The 20,502-nt window shown below is 39.6% G+C and overlaps 1 protein-coding gene across 2 annotated transcripts; it reads right to left on the reverse strand.

Moving 5' to 3' along the window:
• Positions 1–263: 263 nt before the first annotated feature.
• On the reverse strand, positions 264–19,609 carry TMEM196 (transmembrane protein 196). 2 transcript variants are annotated; one of them, XM_059844684.1, is made up of 5 exons: positions 19,323–19,609; positions 7,419–7,475; positions 5,328–5,582; positions 3,408–3,481; positions 264–1,092 (listed from the first exon to the last, which is right to left on the reverse strand). In XM_059844684.1, exons 1-5 carry the CDS (start codon positions 19,467–19,469, stop codon positions 1,086–1,088), a joined length of 540 nt encoding a protein of 179 aa, XP_059700667.1. In that variant the 5' UTR covers positions 19,470–19,609; the 3' UTR covers positions 264–1,085. The 2 variants fall into 2 exon arrangements, with proteins under 2 accessions (XP_059700667.1, XP_059699813.1); XM_059843830.1 differs by lacking the exon at positions 3,408–3,481.
• Positions 19,610–20,502: the final 893 nt, after the last annotated feature.

A 20,502-nucleotide genomic window follows, 5' to 3' on the forward strand; every position in this document is an offset into this window, starting at 1 on the left:
GGTTCCACAACAAAGTTTAGGGTCAGTTAAAGTTGCATACCTGCTGCTTTAACATACCCCCAAAAGTTATTGTTGGTGTGGAGAATTGCCAGTAACTTCTGACCTTGACCATGACTCAGTTCAGCCTTCATTTTTTTCCTTTCTGAGCTTGCTTCACTCTTTTAGAAACTTTTCAATGTATTGTGCTAAACTGCAAGCATGACAGTTCATCTCTGCAAGATCTTTCTAACAAAAAAAAACCCCCAAAAGATCTCTCTAAAATCTCTGGTTTAGATTTCATTTTATTTGTCATCTTTTATGAACAAATTACGAAATATACTTCATTCACAAATTGGAAATATTTACAAGTTCTTTACAACAAGGCATTATTGAGGTTTTGATTTATGGCATTCTTAGAGCATTCTGTCTTTCAAAACAAAGACATCGGTGTTGTTTTCAGCACACTGTTCATTTGCACTCTGGATGTGAAATGGGAGCTTTTTGGAAGAGGAGTTTGCACTCTCTTTTGATATGCTCTACTGGGAAAACTGAGGCAGGATGCATTCCAATTGTGAGGAGAGGGACTGTGCAGATGTGTTGCTGTACCATGCCATGATCTGAAGCCATCATATTAAACCAGATGCTGCTAAGTGGAGAGGAGAAAAAGATTCCCCTGAGCCATTCTTCCTCTGCCTTCTCCTTTGAGTGGGCTAAATGCAGTTCAGTTTATTTTTCTGATTTTTGAGTCTTCATGAGAATAAGAGTCTTGCGAAGTCTATTTCAAATACTATCACAATTCAGAAAGATTATTCAGACAAAAAACTGAAAGAGAGTAGCCAGGAAGTGAATAAATATTGTATATCCGTAAAATGTTTAGGACACAAATTTTGAACATGGTTCTAAAAGGGAATTGCAACTGTGCTGGTCTGCAGTTGTGACATTTGAGCCATAAAAGCTAAGATTGTTTCATTTTCTTAATTTCTTGGAGTCTATTTTTTTCCTGAAGAAAATTCTAAAACCACTTCCTTCCATGGAACTTTTAAAAATTTCTTAATATACACTTCCATTATAAATCAGATGTGGGCCACCATTGCTTAGGTTGTCTGTCATTTCCTAGAACAAGAATAGAAAACATTAATTAAATTAGAATTATTGTAAGGTGGTCAAAATTCAGTTACCTAAGGTTGTGATGAAATTTGAACAAACTCAGAATTTCAAACATTCAGAAACACTTTACATTTTTATTTAGCTTGATAAACCTCAATATAAAAAAAAATCTGATTTTTTTCCTTTATAAATTAGGTACATTTGGAAGCTGATAGATTAATTGATATTGATTGAGTTGGACATTGTGCTCAGACCACATATAGAGCATTGATGGCATCTGTACTAGTTTGTGATGTTGTCCTTTGAAATTGTATCAACTCAAGCTTGTGTGCTGATCTACAAAAGAACGAAATGGTAGTTAAGTCTGTTTCCATTCAAACCTGTCTGTGCTGACATGCTATAAACAGATGCCATTCAATGCTTGCTGAAATAGACATTTGGGAAGTAAATCTAGATCCAAACAGGATCTAAGGGTTTAAACTGCTTGTTTTCCCTTGGGATGGGACTGATTTTAGTTTTCCCTTATTATTGTGCCAATCTACAATTTTTAGCAGTTCAGGGGTTGCTTCTCCAATGGCAGGTGAGTCATCCCAGAGTAAGCTGACCAGCTTATGAGTCACAATCCTAAAGCACCTGAACCAAGATTTGCTCAGAGACAGATTTTCTAATTCTCAAATTGAAATGCAAACAATACCCCCTTAGCAGCTGTCTAAGCATAGAGATGGCCACATTAATTAAACAGTTCCCTGATCTCCAAGCCTGCAAAGCCACTTTGAGTTTATGGTTGGAACTACCTTGTTCTGAGCAATCCCAGGCCCATTTCATACCAGATTGCATCTGGATGCAGAAATAAGTGATCTGCTGCTTATGTCCAATGACAGAGAACATTCAGCTATGGCAAGAGGAATGGGTACAGGTAAGAATGCAGCTTGGAATATTTCTAAAATTCAAGTAAATGAGGTAAAGGTGCCAGTGTTGGACTAGCTCTAAAATAGCTGCATGATGACCAGAGGCTCTTTCTCTGCATGGAAAGATTAAATTCACCTCTTCTTCCTCCTAGGTACACTTGGAGAAAACATGGAATAAAAGGGATTTGTTTCTCCCCCTTCCTGTGGAAGTTTCTGTAAAAAAGTGAAGCAACATTCATTGGACTAGACAGAGAGAGAGAGAAAAAGATGGAAAGAAAGAACCCAACTCTATAGCATAGCAGCTGAGATTTGTGGTAAAGAGAAGAAAATTATTCAACCTGTTCTTTATTACTAGTCTTACTCTGTCTCTCTCTTCTTTTAATCCACAATATTTGGCAAGCAGAGACCAGAACTCATAGTAACATAAAGTTAAAAAGCACTGATGCCTCCTTTCTCAGATCACCAGCTAAATTTTAAAGCAAATCACAGGACTTAATTGTTCCCATCAAGTTTTTGAAAGAAGGGATGTTCTATTCTTCTCTACAATCTCACCAAACCAAGTAGCCTTGCCAGTTAATACTCCTAAATCAAACATAAGTTTCAGAGAAAATCAGGTGTGAAACTAATTTTGAGTATTTTCTACCACCCAGGTCTTCATTTGCAGATGATGGTGTTGGATGTTTTGGTATTGTGCCTTATTCTCTTCATATATTAAAGAGGAGCATGCATGCCTAACACTGGACTATGGATCCCAGTTTGGGGGTTGTCTGGCACTGTAATTTGCTTATTTGTGGGTGCCTAAAGCCTTTGCTGAATCTACACTGAAGGTATCTGTCAGCTGGGAAAGAGACCAAGAATACCAAAGCCAAAAGAGACCAAGAATACCAAAGCCAAAAGAGACCAAGAATACCAAATACTAACTATCAGTCAGCCATATTTTGATAGTAATGATCTGTCAGAAGGCTACTCATGAGTTTCCTTTTGTAAGCATCCTCACTTGAATCGTCTGCAGACATCAGCTATTAGAATATCACCATAGTTTTGGAAAATATCAACACCCATTTATTTTCCCCAATATTTCTATCTAAAACAAAAAAGTTAAAAAAAAAAGTTGCTGAATTCGGGGAATGAAGGAGCACACAGATTAGAAGCAGAGTGAATCAATGGTGGCTACATCCAAATAAGAGTATTTGGATGCCTGTAACTAGGGTGAATATTTTAAATACTCAACTTACTTCCGGACTGCAGCGTTCACCACGTAGAGTTATGTCACTACCTAGAAGCACCATTCCTGCCTCAGAGTAACATCACAGCATCAGCCAACTTTGATTAGCTGAAGCTATGACTTCCTCGTAGAGGTGGCCCTTCCTGAAGTGACATAACAACATGGTCACTCCCTAGTGTTCAGCGTACCTTGGAGGTAACTCTGGTGTCGGGGGAATCACCGGGCAGCTGGGCAGGTCGGTTATTTCAATACCCCTCAATCTCTAATATAAATATAACAATTATACAATAAATATAGCACAAACAAATGCACATGCAGTACATGTCTACATTACTGTATATCAGTATAAATATACAATATAGTCATAGATATAAAACACTTCTAAGCTGTTTTCTAAATTAGGGTCTAATTTAATGTAAGTTTTTGTGCCATGACCTAGTGTACCCAACCCTGCCAGCAGCAGGCAGTCTATGGGTCTGAGAAGTCCCAAGTCAGGCCATGAGTAAATGCATACTTGGCTCTACAGCAGACGTGCAGGAAGTTTGCCATCAGTGGGGCACATCCCAGATCTGCTGAGTGTGTGCAGTAGGGCTGCTCTGCACGTACATTGTGGCCCTTCACCCAGGATAAGTGGACACCTGGCAGTCCTTGCTGCTAAGTGTCAAAAAGCTCAGTAGGTCAACAGGCCAGGAAGGTAGGCAGTGAACTACTGTTACATATGGTCATCCTCACCCCAAACTAATAGGGTTGGTGTCTTTTTTTATTTTGAAAACTGTTTCTTCTTCCTTTCCCTCTCTTCTTTTCTCCTATCTTTGTCCTTGTTGAGGCAAGAGTCTCTCTGAAAGTCAATAGCTAGCCTTCCATCAGCAAGACCATCATATTTGCCTAAGACCTCATCAGAATTCTTCTTCATTTTAAAATGAGATGGAGAAATGTACCTTGGCTGTTGATTTTATCACCCTGTTTTATGTTACTGTTGTAACCTCTACTATTTAACTTTTTAAAACATGTTTAAAACATCATCTTTTTAAAACATTTCAAACTCCCTGTTTTTAAGACACGTTTCAAACATCATCTAAGATTAATTCAGTTTATATTTCTACTTGGAGTCTCATCTCAGTTAAGAAACCAAAGAATAGTGAGGAGTCATTTTTAACTGCTATATCATATTTTTTCAGGGAATCTGAAAACAATTCTACAGTCTGAGAGGACTAATCCTTGCTCCACTCTTCAGAGGTTGCAGTAGACAATAGACTCTTGAACTTAACAGTAATGCAGACTTGCAAGTGGAGGTTTAGGTGGGCAGTCCACTTGACTTTTGTTCTTTTTTCTGCTCATTTCTCAAATGAAAGGCATTGGATAGATACTAAGTCCACAGGTTTACAGCAGACACTTAACTCCTCAAATATTAATCAGATCTGTTAAGACAAGGAGATGATTTCAAGAATTCCATTCCATTACTTCTTTTGATCCTATGTGTTCAGCTTTTGGAGCTTCAGTTTCAGCACCTAATTATATTCCTATATAACTTGGTTGGATTCATGTTAATACAAAAAGGAAGTAAATGCTCAGTGCTGCAAATGAGGCCAGTTTTATTTAGGTGTCTAAATATGCCTTCAGATGTTTAGGTTAAGTCACCTACATTTGTGAACTGTGGCTTTTCTGTTTAAATAACCTAATTTATAAGCTGAGTACTCGGGAGAGGAAGAGATTGATTAAATCCTGGAAGCATGCAATGATGTGGTTACAGAAAGCTCTCTGTGCTTTTTTTACAGTACAAGACATGATAATTCATATTGATAGGGCTTCCAATTATTAAGGAAGTGCTATATTTAGCAGCTAAGCCCCTAAATAGCTATACAATGGAATTATGTTGAAAATGGATGTACTTCATTGGAATGGATGTACTGCAAATATACAGTACCTAAAAATAGCTCCATATAATGCAACATAATAAAGCTTACACAGAATGGCAGCATTTCATTTTCCAGAATCTCTTTCTCATATAAAACTGAAAACTGAATACATCTCCTGCCAGTTGTAAACGTTAAGGCATACAGTAGCATTTCAGGAGAAGCAGAACAAATAAGGGAGGACACACAACTCACTTTTTCTGCCATTTCATGGGAGTGATGCAATGAATGTTCCCTTTCTGAGAACATTCGCCTTTGTTCATAGCTGGCTAGCCGACAAGTGAGCCATGAAGAAAGGGTGCAGCCACCAATTCCAATGCATGCAAGAGACATGGAGGCAAGATGCAAAGAATAGAGAGCAGATGACTTCTTTGTCAGAGCACGAAGAAATTGAAAATTTAAGATTCCTCCTATTAGTCCACAGATGCAACAGGCAGAAAAAAGTATCATCTGTCAGGAGAGACAAGAGAGGTTATGTCACAGTAATATTTTTCAGACATGGATTAATGCATATAAAATATGAGATAACCACAGTTTATTTCTTTGATAGCATCATTGACTGCAAACACTGCACAGCTCCTTGTTTTTTACTCTCTCAGCTCCCCCATTGCACCAAGGGAATATATTAACTTCTGGTATACAAGAGTTAAGATTGATATTGCGTGTAAAAAAATGTTGGAAAAAATAAGTAGGTAAAGTTAAAACCTATTCAATGGAAGGACTGCTAGGACACAAAACTGATTTCCAGCTGTTCATGCAAAACAGTAATATGACAGAAGGTGTCGTAATTTTCTATTGTACAATTTATCACCCTACCTCAGGAGTGAATGCCTCATGTATTTGTAGTGAATCTCTCTTGCTTTGTGTGCATTCTGACTGTGCTTCCTGCTCAGTTATAATTTATTCAGTCAGATAGCAAATTGGAGGCTTTCTGCAGCTTTTGTGGAGTCTTTGAAAGTGTTCAAGGTGAATGTGCTGGTCAAAGAACCAAAAGAAACAACAAAGAAATCAGTGCTGTTGCTTTACAGAAGGTCAGTTTGGTGACTATATGGTTGGTTGGTTGGTTGGTTGGTTGGTTGGTTGGTTGGTTGGTTGCTTGAATTTAACTTAACTAAAATGTTCCCGGGAATTTTAGAAATCTGTGAAACAGGCTGCAATCAGTGAGACATTTTTAAAGACCTCCTATTGCTTTTAGTCACAAAGATGTCACACTGGTTCAGGGTGTGCATTAACCTCAAATGATTCAGGAGCAAAAGACCTTATGGAGACAGTTAAATGATTGTCTTATTCACTTCCCTTGATACTGTTGACCTGTCAGATGATGATCTAGATGGGCCTTTAACATTTCTTGATATGGCTTTGTATATGTACTTATCTACTATGGTGGCAGAAATTTATGGAGCCTTACAGACTAGTTCTGTACACAGCTAGGATGAGAGTTTCCTCAGGAATGTGGCATTGAGGATGTATTTTGCAGTCCACTGGCAAGTGACTATTCCATGAGACCTTTGGAACAGATGGCTTTTAGAAACTGGTTACGGTACATGTTTTAAGAAATGGGACTGTCATTTTAACAGAGTTTAGGATTGATATTAAAAAATAATTGGAAAGAACTTTTGATTCCCTCACAATTATGCTTGGTTTATGTGACTTCCATCTGTATGTGGCAGAATAATCAAGCTGACAGAAAATTAGGACTGGCATTATCACTTAAAATAAAATCATGTCTTTAACATAGAGTTCTGCTGTGACTTGTTGAGTAATAACACCATTTTGCTGCAGTCAGAAAATGACTGTACCTGAAGAGACATCTTCCATCACTTTAAAACTTACATACATGTGTTTCAGACTGCTAAACAAACTTGCTAGACACTTAACAGCTATGATATCTAGAAAAAAACTTGGTCAGCGTCCTTATTGAGATGTCAGCCCAGTGTTTGTTTTTAAAGGAGAGCATATACAGTCCAGTGACATTGAGAAGCATTTATTGACTTGACATAAATCTGTGTCAAGTGATTTCTGATCAAAGTTTATTCAGATACAGATAAATAGGGATATATGGCTTAAATAGCATGACCTACGTAGGCCATTTCAGAACTGCCTTGTTTTTTGTGACTATTCCAAAGTGCTGATTGCTTTTGGAAGCATTACAAGATTGCCAACTTGTAATATTTCTAATTGTTTATTAAAAACCCTTGCATGCAGAAAGCCCCCAGTAAAGAGCTCAAATTAGATAAGTAAGCCTTTCAAATACTTATGTGTCATGCATGCAGTGGAAAAACTTACAACAAGTCCAGATTTTTTTTTGGCGCACAATATTCCGCATACGCCGCAAAGCAGGAACTGCAAAAAACAAGAAACCAAACAATTATTTCATCATTTTAGGTACATAGTTCAAATCCCACTGTGTTGCTGTGGTGGTGGCCACAGTTCAGGAAATGGTTACAGTTGCCAGCATTTTTGTCACAAACCTTATGTTTCAGGAGGTTGTAACTCAACCATAAACACTCTTATCAGATAAAAAGCTGGAATGAGAAGTCATAGTGACTGTGATAACTCACGAGAAAAAAAAGAAAATAATAATTTTAAGCTGCTTAGGTAAACAAGTTGGGAAAAAGATCCCCAGTGTTGCAAGCATAAAACTGCCTTTTTACTGTTTTATTTTTCTCTCAGAAGAGTTTAGCAAGGTACTAGTCAGTGATCCAAATCATCTACTTCTAAGCACAGCATTGGGACTTAATGCCCTGATCCTGCCATCTGAACCACTGAAGGATCACATATGGATCATTGTCTTCAAGACAGTGGAACTCTGGGCAAGAATATAATTCAGTCATGTCTGTGGGTGCAGGTGTAAATATCAGTACGTCTGTTGGTGTGACTACTCTGGGCATGAAGAAAGATCTGTTTCAGACTCTTGATGGCCTGATTTGCAAGAGAGAGCATGAAGATATCTGTACTTTTTTTTGTGTCATTCCCTCACACAAACTGATTTGCTAATTGTAGCACCAAGCATTAGGCAAAAAATAATTACCAAAACCAGAAAAATGCCTACCAGCTGATAAAAATAGATGATAATGCTTAATAGTGACTCTGTCAAAGACCTGTGATGTCTTCTGATGTCTTTTTCCTCCTACAGAAAAGTTTAATGAGGAAAACAATGAATAGTCCCCAGGGGAGCAGTCAGGGTAGGAACCACAGTAGTTGTGTGAAAGCAATAAGGCCTTCTCCAGGCGTTAGCAATGCTGTCAGAAGATTTCCTTGATACCTCATAAAGTCCTTTATTAAGAAATCCATGCTATTTATTTTCAATAAAGCTAACCCTATTCCTCCATTGGGAAGTAATTTTATTATTTTAAAACTGTATTTTTGTACACTATTTTTGCATTGAGATGGTATTTCTAGCAAAAAGCTCTGCTTGACCCTTATTTACAATTAAATCACAGAAAAGACCTGGCTGTTACATAAGAAATTTTAAAAAACAAAACAAAAACAAACAAACAAACAAAAAAACCCCAAACCCCTAAGAGGCTCTATAAAGCATTCAAGGTCTGTATAATATATTGCAGGTACTTCTTATTTACACTCTTAAATTTTGCCACTTCACTATTTCAGTTGAGAAGTTGCTTTATCTCATAGTTTATCTCCCTCTAACTAAAGTAGTTCATGTGTATAGCTAAGTATAAGCCTTGAGGTATCTTTTTACTCTGAGTTAGGCCCATGAAAACATGGTTCCCCATAATGAATGTGGATAAATTGTGTATATTATTTACTTTTACACTAAGCATGGGATGTGGATTTAATACCAATCAGATTATAGAGAGGGCTGGGTCACGTGGACCATGGTGCTGAATGGCTCAGGACATACCAGAAGGCACAACTGGTAATTGCTGCTAGAACCCACTGACTGGAATAACAATAAAACAAAGCAAATCACCAAGGGGCAGTGCTCCTTCTGCACTTTCCCACAGGCAAAGAAGATTTCAGCTCATCACATCTGCTTTGTAAGTGTTCACTCAGGCTTCCTGTGAAGTTTTGGGGTTTTACTCCCAGTCCTGCCATTGCAGATTGCCTTCAACTGAAGGCACGTTTCAGATTTCCACACATCGTGTTTTGTATTTTTAAAAATGCAGAAACCTCAAATGAAATTTGTTGAAGACATCTTTGTAATTAAGTTCTATTCAGTCAGATTTGATAAAGTGGATTAATAATATATTTTCTCTCTGTAGTGGTTGAATAGGATTGAAAGGAAATTTTTGTATATAGAAAAATTAATTAGTGTTGGAAAATATCATCATAGATAGTTTTAACTTCTTAACTAGTTTAAAAAACCGTGAGTTTGATAATTTACCTTCATAGCTGAAAGAGAATTAAAGAGAGAGGATTTTTTCAGGAATGCTTTAATTCTGCTCCAGTTTGAGTCAATGAAGCTCATCTACGAGCCCTAATGTACCAGCTTCTCAAAACAAGGGGTGACTATTCCATTTAAAACATCTGACTACCTGGAGTAAAGATCTGGGTGCAGTAGTTAAATGTACATTAAATTTGCTAATGATACTAGACTAGGAGACAGCATGGACTGTTACGTGTAGAGAAGCCTTACAGAGAGATTTGAGTAGACCTGAGAGCTGGGTAATTACCAATCATGTGAAATTTAACAAGAGCCAAGCACCAGATTCTGCACCTATGACAGTGTAATCCTGGTTTTACATAAATACTGGGGGTCAAGAGTCTGGAAAGCAGCCACAGGGAAAGAGATCTGGGTGTCTGGCTTGATGACAAATTGAATGTGAGTCAGCAGTGCCCTGGCAGCAAAAAAGGCCAACCACGCCCTGGGGTGCATCAAGAACAGCATCACCAGCTGCTGGACGGATGTGATTGTCCTGCTCTATTCTGCTCTGGTGCAGCTCCTTCTTGAGCATTGTGTGCTGAGATGGATGCCTCAGTATCAGAAAAGCATCAAACTGTTAGAGTGTGTCCAGAGGAGGATGACCAAGATGGTGAAAGGCCTTAAGGGCAAGACTTATGAAGAGCAGCTGAGGTCACTTGGTTTGATCAGATTGAAGAAGAGAAGGTTGAGGGGTGACTCTACACCTTTCTCAAGGCAGGCAGTGGAGGGAGAGGTGCTGATCTCTCTTTGATGATCAGTGATCACAAGGAAATGGAGTGAAGTTTCATCAGTGGAAGGTTCTTCACTGCAAGGGTGGTCAGTCACTGGAACAGGCTCCCCAGGAAAGGGATCATCACTAAGACTTTCAGAGGTCAAGGAGCACTCTGGATGCTGCTGTTAGTCCTATGATTTAGTATTAGGAAGTCCTGCAAGGAGCATGGAGTTGGACTTGGTGATCTTTATGAGTCCCTTGCAAGTTGAGAAATTCTACAATTTTATGATAATACTGTGTCATGTCATGTAGACTCTGTATGTATTTTCTCTCTCTACATCTACAGTGTTTGTAGATATAGGCAAGGAATAACCTGTTCCATAAAGCTAAAAGAGTTCATTGTATTCTAACTCAGAGGAATTGCATATTCATGCTTCCTCCACACTCTTCTGTTTAATCATGAGGTCATGCTGAAGTTTTATAATCTGTATGGCTATGAGATAAACAAGTTGTGAAACCAAATGCACTCAAGTGCCTGAATATGTTAAAAAACCAAGAAAAGCACTTGGGCAGTAGCAAAGGATTAATGTTATTTAGGTTGGGAGTTTTTTAAGATGACAGTGTATTGCATTCAGAAGAGGATTGCCCAAAACCTAGTATGGATGTTTATTTATGTCAGCATGCATTTGCAGTTAAAACCAACGGATTACTTTGTGCCACAGGGTCAGGCAATTATACCTCATTCAAGGCTTTGAAACTTCTGAACCAAGTTCATCACTCTCTTCTAAGGTGGATTCACTAGAAACAGTGGAAATCCTCTCTATGAAGAGAGTATTAGTAATACCCATGGCTCAGGAACACTGCTCTTGTAGAAAGCCAAGCTTTCCAATGTGGAGACATCTAGAATGGTTAGGATTTCAGTGAGATATTATGTGATTGACTCTGTTCTCTGCTTTTTGATAGCATAGCGACTTAAAACTTTTTATTTCTTTTTTTTTGTTTATTTGTTTTGTTTTTTGGGGTTCTTTTTGTTGTGGTGTTGTAGGAGTTTCCTTTAAAATTTTTGATGTGTCAGTGTTGTGATCAGCAGTAGTGAAACGTGGATGGGAGAAACTACACTGGCCCTTCATGCCAGAAAAAGGATGAAGTAAAAATCAGTTTTAAAGTGTCTTTTTACTTAGAATCTTCTATTTTATAATACTGCCAACTGGAATGCAGCCATCAGGGGCTTGGTTGTCTTGACACTCTATCTGTTCTTGGCTATTCTGAAAGACTTCATATCAATGTGTTATAACAGTAAAACTTGGTTTGTAACTGTTGAGCTACTCTGGACTACCCTTTACGCTTGACTAACTAATACTGTCATGGTGAGGACTTGCTCCTTTCTACTTGATCATTGATTATCCTTAATAAATTTTTACCAGCTAATCTCATGGACTTTTTAAATGTAGTTATATTTTCTAACTATGTATTTTCTAACGGTGTAACCTAACTTACCTGAGATAAATAGGCAAACAGACTTTTACTGAAAAAACAGTAAATCAGGAGTGGAAAAGGAATAAATCACTGAAGATAAGCTTCTTGTAAAGAATGCTCTGTTGTTGAAGTGTCCACAACTTATGCAGAGAATAAGGCTAAAGCATTTCATTAAGGATAAGCTAAGCTAATAAGCCCTACAAAATGCCCAGGAAGCCAGAGAGGGAACTTCAGCTGGAACTTTTTTAAGCAGATTGGACTTAAACATTGTTGGACTTCCATTTAAATTATTATTAATAATTTAAAAAATCATAAAATGCTAAAAGACTGAAAGTCTCACTTAAATACCTACACTGATCACCAATTACACCCAGACCCTTTTGACAGTAGGGTTACTTTTCATTGCAGACTTATTCATACCTCCTATACATACACGATGTCTTGCATCAAGACTTCTAGCAGAGAAGCCTTGTATTGAAACTGCTGCAGGGCCAGAGAAGGGCCAGGAAGTTGGTAAGAGGGCAGGAGCGCCTCTTCTAAGAAGGTAGGTGGAGAAAGTTTGGGCTGTTCAACCTGGAAGAAGAGAAGGTTCAGAGATTCACAGATTGACAGAATATTCTGAGTTGGAAGGGACCCACAAGTATCACTGGGTTCACGTGAAGACCTCATAGCAATCTTCCAATATCTGGGAAGCTGGAGAGGGACTCTGCATCAGGAACTGTAGTTACGGGACAAGGAATAAAGAGGTAACTGGAAGAGAGGAAATTTAGGCTAGATATTAGGAAGAGGTTCATTACTGTGAGGGTGATGAGGCACTGGAACAGGTTGCCCTGAAGAGGCTGTGGGTGACCAAACCCTGGCAATGTTCAAGGCCAGGTTATACAAGGCCTTAAGCAACCTGGTCTAGTAGGAGGTGTTCCTGCCCATGGCAGGGACAGTTGGGACAGTTGGGATTAGATGATCTTTAAGGTCCCTTCCAATCCTTATTGTATGATTCTGTGATTCTGAGAACATATCGTCAAGTAATAGACAGGGGCATAACCCCTCTTGGGTGAAAGGTAAAAAATCCAAAGAAAGATACTACAAAGCACAAAAGCTACTTAGAGACTGAGTGCCTCAATCCCACTTCCAGTGATAATTTGCCATGGATCCACCAAAGTCAGAGTCGCTCTGATAGCACCAGTGTGATTGCAAGGTGATGCAGTAGTGTCTGTTTGTCTGTGGCATTTTTGTCATTCACACTGCAGCTGTACCTGCTGATGTTCCATATGCATATTGGAAAATTTCTCTTTTTGTCTGTTGAACTTTGGAAAAGAACCCCAAAGACCTCCCAGAAAAGAAGAATGTTTATTTTGAGACTGCTTTAATTTACTTGATATTGAATATTGCCTTGAAACAAAACCTCAGATCCAAAACCCCATAAATTTTGGTAAGAAGGCTAAAATCTCAATTTATATTCAAGTTCTGTGGTTTGGATCTATCCTTATTTCATATTTTCTGGAACAAAAGACTTGGCTTCTTTCACTTCCTTCTGGAAAATGGGTACTTTGTCCCTGGTAGTCTGAAAAAGATTCAGTTTTAGTCAATCTGCAGGAAGCCAAAGATTTGGTTTTTTCCACCATGCAGAAGAAAAGGAACTATTTTTATTCTATGTCTTGAAGCTAAGAAACCTTTCTATCTTATGTTTTGAAAAGGCAAAAGCAATGGTGAGTATAATTCCCTTGAAAAAATGAAAACTGCTCATAGAAAAATTTCCTGGACATGAGCTGAACAAAACAGTAGAGAAAACCTGTTGAATATAAGGACAGTTTGATCCCTAGTCATTGTTCATGACAAAAAAAGACAGCTAAAGTGTACACTCTGAATGGGAAGTCGTCTGTAGGTCATCCATATGTATCTGATGAAACAGAGGAAGGGAAATTATTCCAAAATGGAATGTAACATAGTGAAAAAGCAAGTGTATCATACCTACTCAAATGACAGTCTACTTGGAAGACTAAACCATCAAGACAGAATTAACAGCTTCACTTTTTTCTACCCTTGTCAGGTCATAAACTAGAAAATTCTGTGTTTTTACGCTAAAGCTGCATAAGCATGTGACTTTCAGGACAAAACCCAGGAATTTGAAATTAGTAATGTAAAGAGAGAAAGATTCTATTTAATAATGTTGTTTCAACTCCATCCAAATGAGAAAAAAGCTGAAATCTCTAATGGATGAACTAAGGAGATATCTCTAACTGTAACTCTTATTCAAAGCAGTATTTCAGAACAAGGATTAAATGTTCTTAGCACAGACATAAAGGGCACAGAATCTACTCATGAAAACAAAGACATCAAACTAAATAAAAATTACAGCAGGCAAGAAGATCAAGCCTAGGTACCAGGTTTGCCTATTACCTCCACAGAGAAACACAATAATCTTTTGCAAAAGGGGGATGGAAACTTCTAATGATGTTGCTGTCCCATGCAAGTGATTGTGGGGACAGCAATCTAGCTGGCTGAAAGGCATCCAGACACAGAACCAGAAGCAGCAGCATTGCCAAAACCCAGCCTTGGGTCCCACCAAATCTGTCATGCTGAAAGGGGAGGCTTTGTTATAACTGAGGCATAGTGTTAGATCATGTCTAATGTGAGCCAATACCTTGTCTGGCAGTGTGCTATTGGGTCTCATCAGATCAGGTGCTGTTACCCTTCCCACTGATTCAAGCCATACACAAGCAGTTTAAATTCTATCCCAGTCACTGTGATTAGTGTTTCCACTCATATGGTTATAGACCTACAGAGATGCTTTAAAAATGGGGAATGGTTTTTAGAAGCAATCAAGGAAATTAAGAAGTGTGTTTCTGAATCTGACATCAGTGGTTCAAAAAGCCTCCATCCATCTCTAAAAACACTTAAATTCTCAGCGCAAAATAATAATGTTTACTTTTTGTTTGTTTAGAGCCTATCAGAACAACAAATAAAAAGAACACTTTTGTTTGTTCTATATCAAGCATTTGGTTTAGAGTGTGACTGCTTACATCTCAAAAAAGTAATAAATGCAAGATTATTCCCTTCAGGTGAACTACAGTCTTATAGTAGTAAAACATTTAAGCATATGCTTAAGTCAGTCTATATACAACAGATCCTCTAAATACAACCCAGAAGCTAGATGGAATTTCTTTCTTCCAGGTCTGTTTGTGCCTCTGGAGTCTCCAAATGACAAAAAAAAAAAAAAAAAAAAAAAACCTACTGAAAGACCTCAGCTGAATTCAGTGAATTGTCCTGGCTCCAAGCAAGGCAAGTAGCTTCCACCCTTGGTATGCCCTTCCCTATCCACAGGCACAAAACTCTTTCCAGCTTCTACTGAGCTCACTGAAAGTCCTGTGATTAATTTTATCACGAGCGGGAGCCAGACAGAAATATGGTCAGTTTGATGAAAATGCAATGCATATGTTAAAATAAAGTAGGATCACATCTGCATTTTGTCTGCATGCTAAACAATAAAGTGATTTTTTTAGTGCTGTTTTTGAAAAAAAAAAAAATTGACTGTTCTTTCCAAAGGAAACTTGGCAACAGTAAAATCTAGATGTAAAATCTAGTGGTTTAAAATTTCAGGCCACCAACATTGATTTAACAGTCTAAAAAGGTTTTCTTGCTCTGGGAAAGTCCATACAGACTGACACTTTTTCTTTTCCTTCAAATCTTGGATCAAAAAAATTAAAGTAATTTAAATCAAATATTTCAAGTGCCAACTTGGAACAAATTTCTGTAGCCAAATGCAGATTTTTAATGGGCAGGCAGACTTCCACTGAGATAAAAATCACAAATCATGGAAACAGTAATTCTGCCTCTATCTACAGACAGGCAAACAGACCAACATACAGAAAGTGCATATCTCTCAAATACATTCAGATATTTGCCTTTATAAGGGAAGAAATTATTACTCTTGAGGGGCATAGCCATAAGTGAATCATCGAGTATCTCTCTCGCATATGAAGATAGATGGCATATTTGTCTAAAGATGTGGCTTTTGTCTCTCATTCTCTCTCTCTGTGAGGGAGACTCATTTACAGCAAGGATTTATTCACCACTGCAGGATAAATGAGGATAAATTACACAAATGTATGTGTGCGTGTGAATATCTATTCACTACTCATAGTGAGAGTGATGAAACCACTGTGTTCTAAATATAGATGGGGAAGCATGTGACCATTAAAAAAAAAATCTGTGAATACTTTTTGGTTGATTATCTTCTGACTTTTGTTGTTTGTGCAAAAGCCTTTGCTGTGGATGCTGTCATTCTTTGTATTTTATTGTTAGTGGTTCAGTGTTCTCATTGGTTGAATTATTCTATAGTACGTCATATAACTGAATTGGAATGGTGGATTTCAGAAATATCCCTCAGTTTCTGGGAAACAAATAAATCTGGGAGACACTCATTACAGCCTGTAGAATAGTTTATCCCAAATACAAACAACAAACAGAAAGAAAATTTAGAGATCAAGAACGTGTGCACTTCAGGGTGTTTGGGACTGTTTTTATTGTGGGTTTGTTTTAGTTTGTAGCATTTTTTTTTCAATTTAACAGCCATGGCCTATTTTAAAAAGAACAGATTGGTGATGATGTAAACTGGTTAGTTGTCTTCACATGCTCCAGATAATTTGAGAAGACAGTTACACCTTCAGTTGTTTTCTTATGGTTACTTCTTAAACAACTTGTACTATCTTAATCCAATTCAACTCCAATGAGAACAGATTTGAAACTTCTTTTTTTTTTCCAATTCTTTTGTATTTTTTGATACAGACATTGCCTAGGCTTTCAATTTCTTCATTCTGGTGTACTCTACTTTCCCTGGCTTGCTTATACATAATGCAGGACATGCAATGATCAGGGTACTTCAGCCATGCTTAACTTAACTTATGTATCCATAATGCTGTGGATGGAATTCACATGGTTGAAATTAGGTATGTTACTAAATAATCTGTCTGAATGGAGGCAGTGAACAATAAGAACAACTCTTTTAACAGAAAAGCTAATGTTTGTCAAGTGCAAATCATCACAGGGAAGCAAGTATAGAAGATAGAATGTGCATGATTTTTAAGATGCCCAAATTTTAGGAATTCAGGTTTAGGTTTCCATGGTGATGCTATCTTCATCTACTTCCTTATGAACTTGGGTCTCTGCTGAGTTCCACCCACATAAAAGGATAGAACAGGGTCAAAGGTTTTCTGTGCATTTCCAAGTAAATTGCAACAGGAGGAATGACACTGTTCAAATTAAGTGTTTTTTATCTAACATGTCTAGTTTTTCTTTAATGTCCCCTTCTTTTCCTTAGTGTTCACTTCTCAAAGGAAAACCCTATTCAAGGGTGTGAATTGAAAAAAAATAACCTATTTTATGCAAGACATCTCCTTTAATACCAGCAACACCAGCTCAGTGTAAGTTACAGTGAGCAGAAGGGAGACTTATGCCACTTCTGCAGCAGGACAATTCTGAGGATTGTCCAAACAAACCTTTGTCTAGTTGTTTAAATTTGAAAGTAGTTACCCATGACCCTAACTATCCCTGGAGAACAGTAAATCTCTGGCCCCTTTCTTGGCCTGCCTGCTTTGCCTGCTAGTCCCCTAGTCAGAAGAATGCAACCTAACACTTTGAACTGCTGGAGTAGTACAAAGAGAGTGGTAAAATGGTGACAATTTAGACCACAGATCTTTAGTTCAATGAAAAGTAAGTCAGCCTTTAGTAACATGTCACCCCACTCTGCACATCACTTTGATTTTCTAATTTCCTCTGCTACATGAAGCATAAGGTTCCTTCTTCCACTTTGCATTTTCTTTGAGGCCTCTCTCTTCCTATTCAACCTGCAGTTTTTGCTCAGTTCCCAGCACCTGATGTCTGCCTCTGCTGGCTCTGGTTTTGGGCATCCTTTGCCCACTTGTTACATTTGCAAACAAGTCCCTTTGGGTTACCTTCCGTGCCTCTGCACTCACATAGGAGAATAATTTCCTATAAATATCTGCAAAACCTCTTCACTGTCCTCTGTCTTATTGCTACCTAAAACTCAACCTATGAACAGCTCTAAATCAGCCAGACTGCTGGTGTGTTAAGGCAACCACCTGTTATACCACTCAGTTTTGGTTTGTTTTTTCTTCATACTCACTTACACCCTTTTACACTGTATCTGTCTCTTACTATGATTAAAATGTCCTTGGAAGCCAATATCTAACATAACAGAATCTTACTCTAAGCCTAGTACAAACTCTGGGGTAACAGCATAAAAATGAATGGGGCAGTTATGCAGGAAATGTGCATTGTCATGAAATGATATCAGCTGTGATAGCATTGTCACAAAATGCAATCACTGCATTAAATACTGATCTCACTGACGGATCAAAGCTCTTTGACCTCAGTGAAATCCAGGAAATTGATCTTTGCCATTAAATCTTCAGAGAGACATGTGATTTTAAGTAATTTTTTTCTTCATTAACAATTATGAGAAACATCCCTTTTTGAAGTGATTTTGATAATATCATTACCTGTTGGCCTGGTAATGTCATTACCTGTCTGATCTAGTCTTCATTTTCATTTCTCACCTACCTGTTCTGCAGTGCAGAATTATATGTGTTCTTATATACTGCCAAAAATATTTATCACTGTTGTCAATAATTAATAATTATTGACAGGGAGAATATTACATGAAGCACTTTGTCTGAATTAATCTATAAATTAGAGGAGGTTATGTTGGTGAATAATCAAGAGTGTTTTACATTTATCGTGTTATCTGAAGCTGAGCAAACAGTCCTTTTAGAAATATTGCTGTACAATACAAGCTGGCCAAAACCAGCTTTGGACTTCAAAAATGCCCACTCATGTTTAGACTGAATATTCAATATTTCCTATTCTTTGTTTCATAAATATAAATAACCTTTTGGAGGAAAATTCTTCCTAGAAACATGCATATCTCAAACTGGAAAAATAAGAAATATTTTTGAGAAGTGAAAAATGCTCTGTGATAAGAACATGCTGCTTCTATTAACCCATTACTGGGCTTTCTTTTTTTTTTTTTTTGGTTCATTTTACAAGAAGCTCAGGGCACCCAGTACATAAGAACGTCTTTCTCCTTTTCTTTCTCAGTGCCTCTTTCTATTTTTCCTCCAAAAACTCAAGACTCAGCTGGCATACCCTTGACATTAATTTAAAGCACCTTTTGACAGTCTCCTCATCATGGTCAGGGCTGTTTTTTTGAAAAAGCAAACCTCACGGTCAATTTAAAAGACCGTAAACTATGGCCCGGGTTTCACGCCAAGCATCGGGCTTTCCCAGGTGTGAGAAGGGGTTCAGAGAAAGTTCAATTGCTCACATCAAGACTGAAAAACGGAAAGGATCGAGAAAGAAGAGCTCTCCCCCCGCCCAACACACACGTACATCTGTCCCTCGCCCCACCACTCTGCGGACCGTACCCCAAGCACATCGGAAATGGACCCGGCGCAGTCGGCGCAGCATGCACTCGCGGGAGGGAAAGGAAGGGAAGGGAAGGGAAGGGAAAAGGGGATGCCTTCGCACGGTCTGATCATCACCATAAAGAGTTAAAGAGAGAGTGAAATGGCTAACGTACACACACCCCGCTCCATACCGGAGAAGAGTCTCCCAGCTGAGGTTTATGCTCTGTGAGGACCAGGCTGAAACTGACCGCCCCCACGGCCACGCTGGACACCCCTAACCCTATCTCCAGCACGGAGAGCACCAGGAGGCTCCCGATGATCTGGCTGCTGGTGCACATCCTCCCTCGGTCATCCTTCCTTCCCGATCAGCCGGGGAAACCGCGCATCCTCCTCCTCCTCCTCGGGCGCTCCCGCGGCCCTAAGTCGCCCCAAACTTTTCTTCCTTCGCAGGCAGCCGGAGCGGAGCGGCGCATCCGCGGCCGGCGGGCGCTACCGAGGGTCGGCGGGGCGGCCCCGGCGCCGCCGGGCCCCGCGCAGGCAGAGCCGCGCCGGCCCCGAGCGCGGCCCCGAGCGCGGCCCCGGGCGCGGCCCCGGGCGCGGCCCCGGCGCGGCGGAGCTCTCCAAGGTGCCGGGCCGGCGGTGGGTGCGCGGCTCCGCGCTCCTAAGGGCTGCGCCTCCGCCGGGAAAGTCGACCTTGTCCGCTCTCCTCCTGCGCTCTCATTGGAATGACCTCACCGGGATTTTTTCACCCCCTTCTTGTTTCTCTCCCCCTTCTCTTCCAGGGCTGGGGGGCGGGGGGTAGAGGAGTGTGGCGAGCCCAGCCCGGCTATACTTATGTATGAATCCAGACCCAATGTACGGGCAAGGCGCACGGCAGCCCCGCCCCAGGGCCACAAGGCTCGGCACCTTCCCGGTCCTCCCCCGGCACGTCGCTCGCACACCTCCGCCGTCCCGCGGCCGCCGGGCTGGCGGCGGGACGCGGGAGCCGATGCCAGCCGCAGGCGGACGCTTGAGAGGTGACCCTGCTCGGAGTGGGGGTCCGCAGGCCTCCCTCCTCCCAGGTGCTGCTGTCAAAATTCAGGAGGAAGCTCGTCTTCCTCTTGTATCAGTTAAAGGGCTGGAGTATGCTGTGTCTCGCCACTGCAAAACTCTGGTCTTCTGCAAAACCCTACTGCCAAAATAGGCGATTTCTGTAGCCATTCCTGTCACTCCCAGTGGCCAGAACTGTGTCAGTCCGAAAGCAAATAAGCAATAAAGCAAAACAGAACAAGAGATTCAGGGCTGCTAACTTGAGCCTTGCTGGATTGCTTGGTACCAATCTTTATTACTGTGCTTAGATACAGAAGATGTTTTGTCACTCTGACTACAGTT

The sequence above is a fragment of the Haemorhous mexicanus genome, chromosome 1 (genome assembly GCF_027477595.1).
Source record: "Haemorhous mexicanus isolate bHaeMex1 chromosome 1, bHaeMex1.pri, whole genome shotgun sequence".
NCBI lineage: Eukaryota > Metazoa > Chordata > Aves > Passeriformes > Fringillidae > Haemorhous > Haemorhous mexicanus.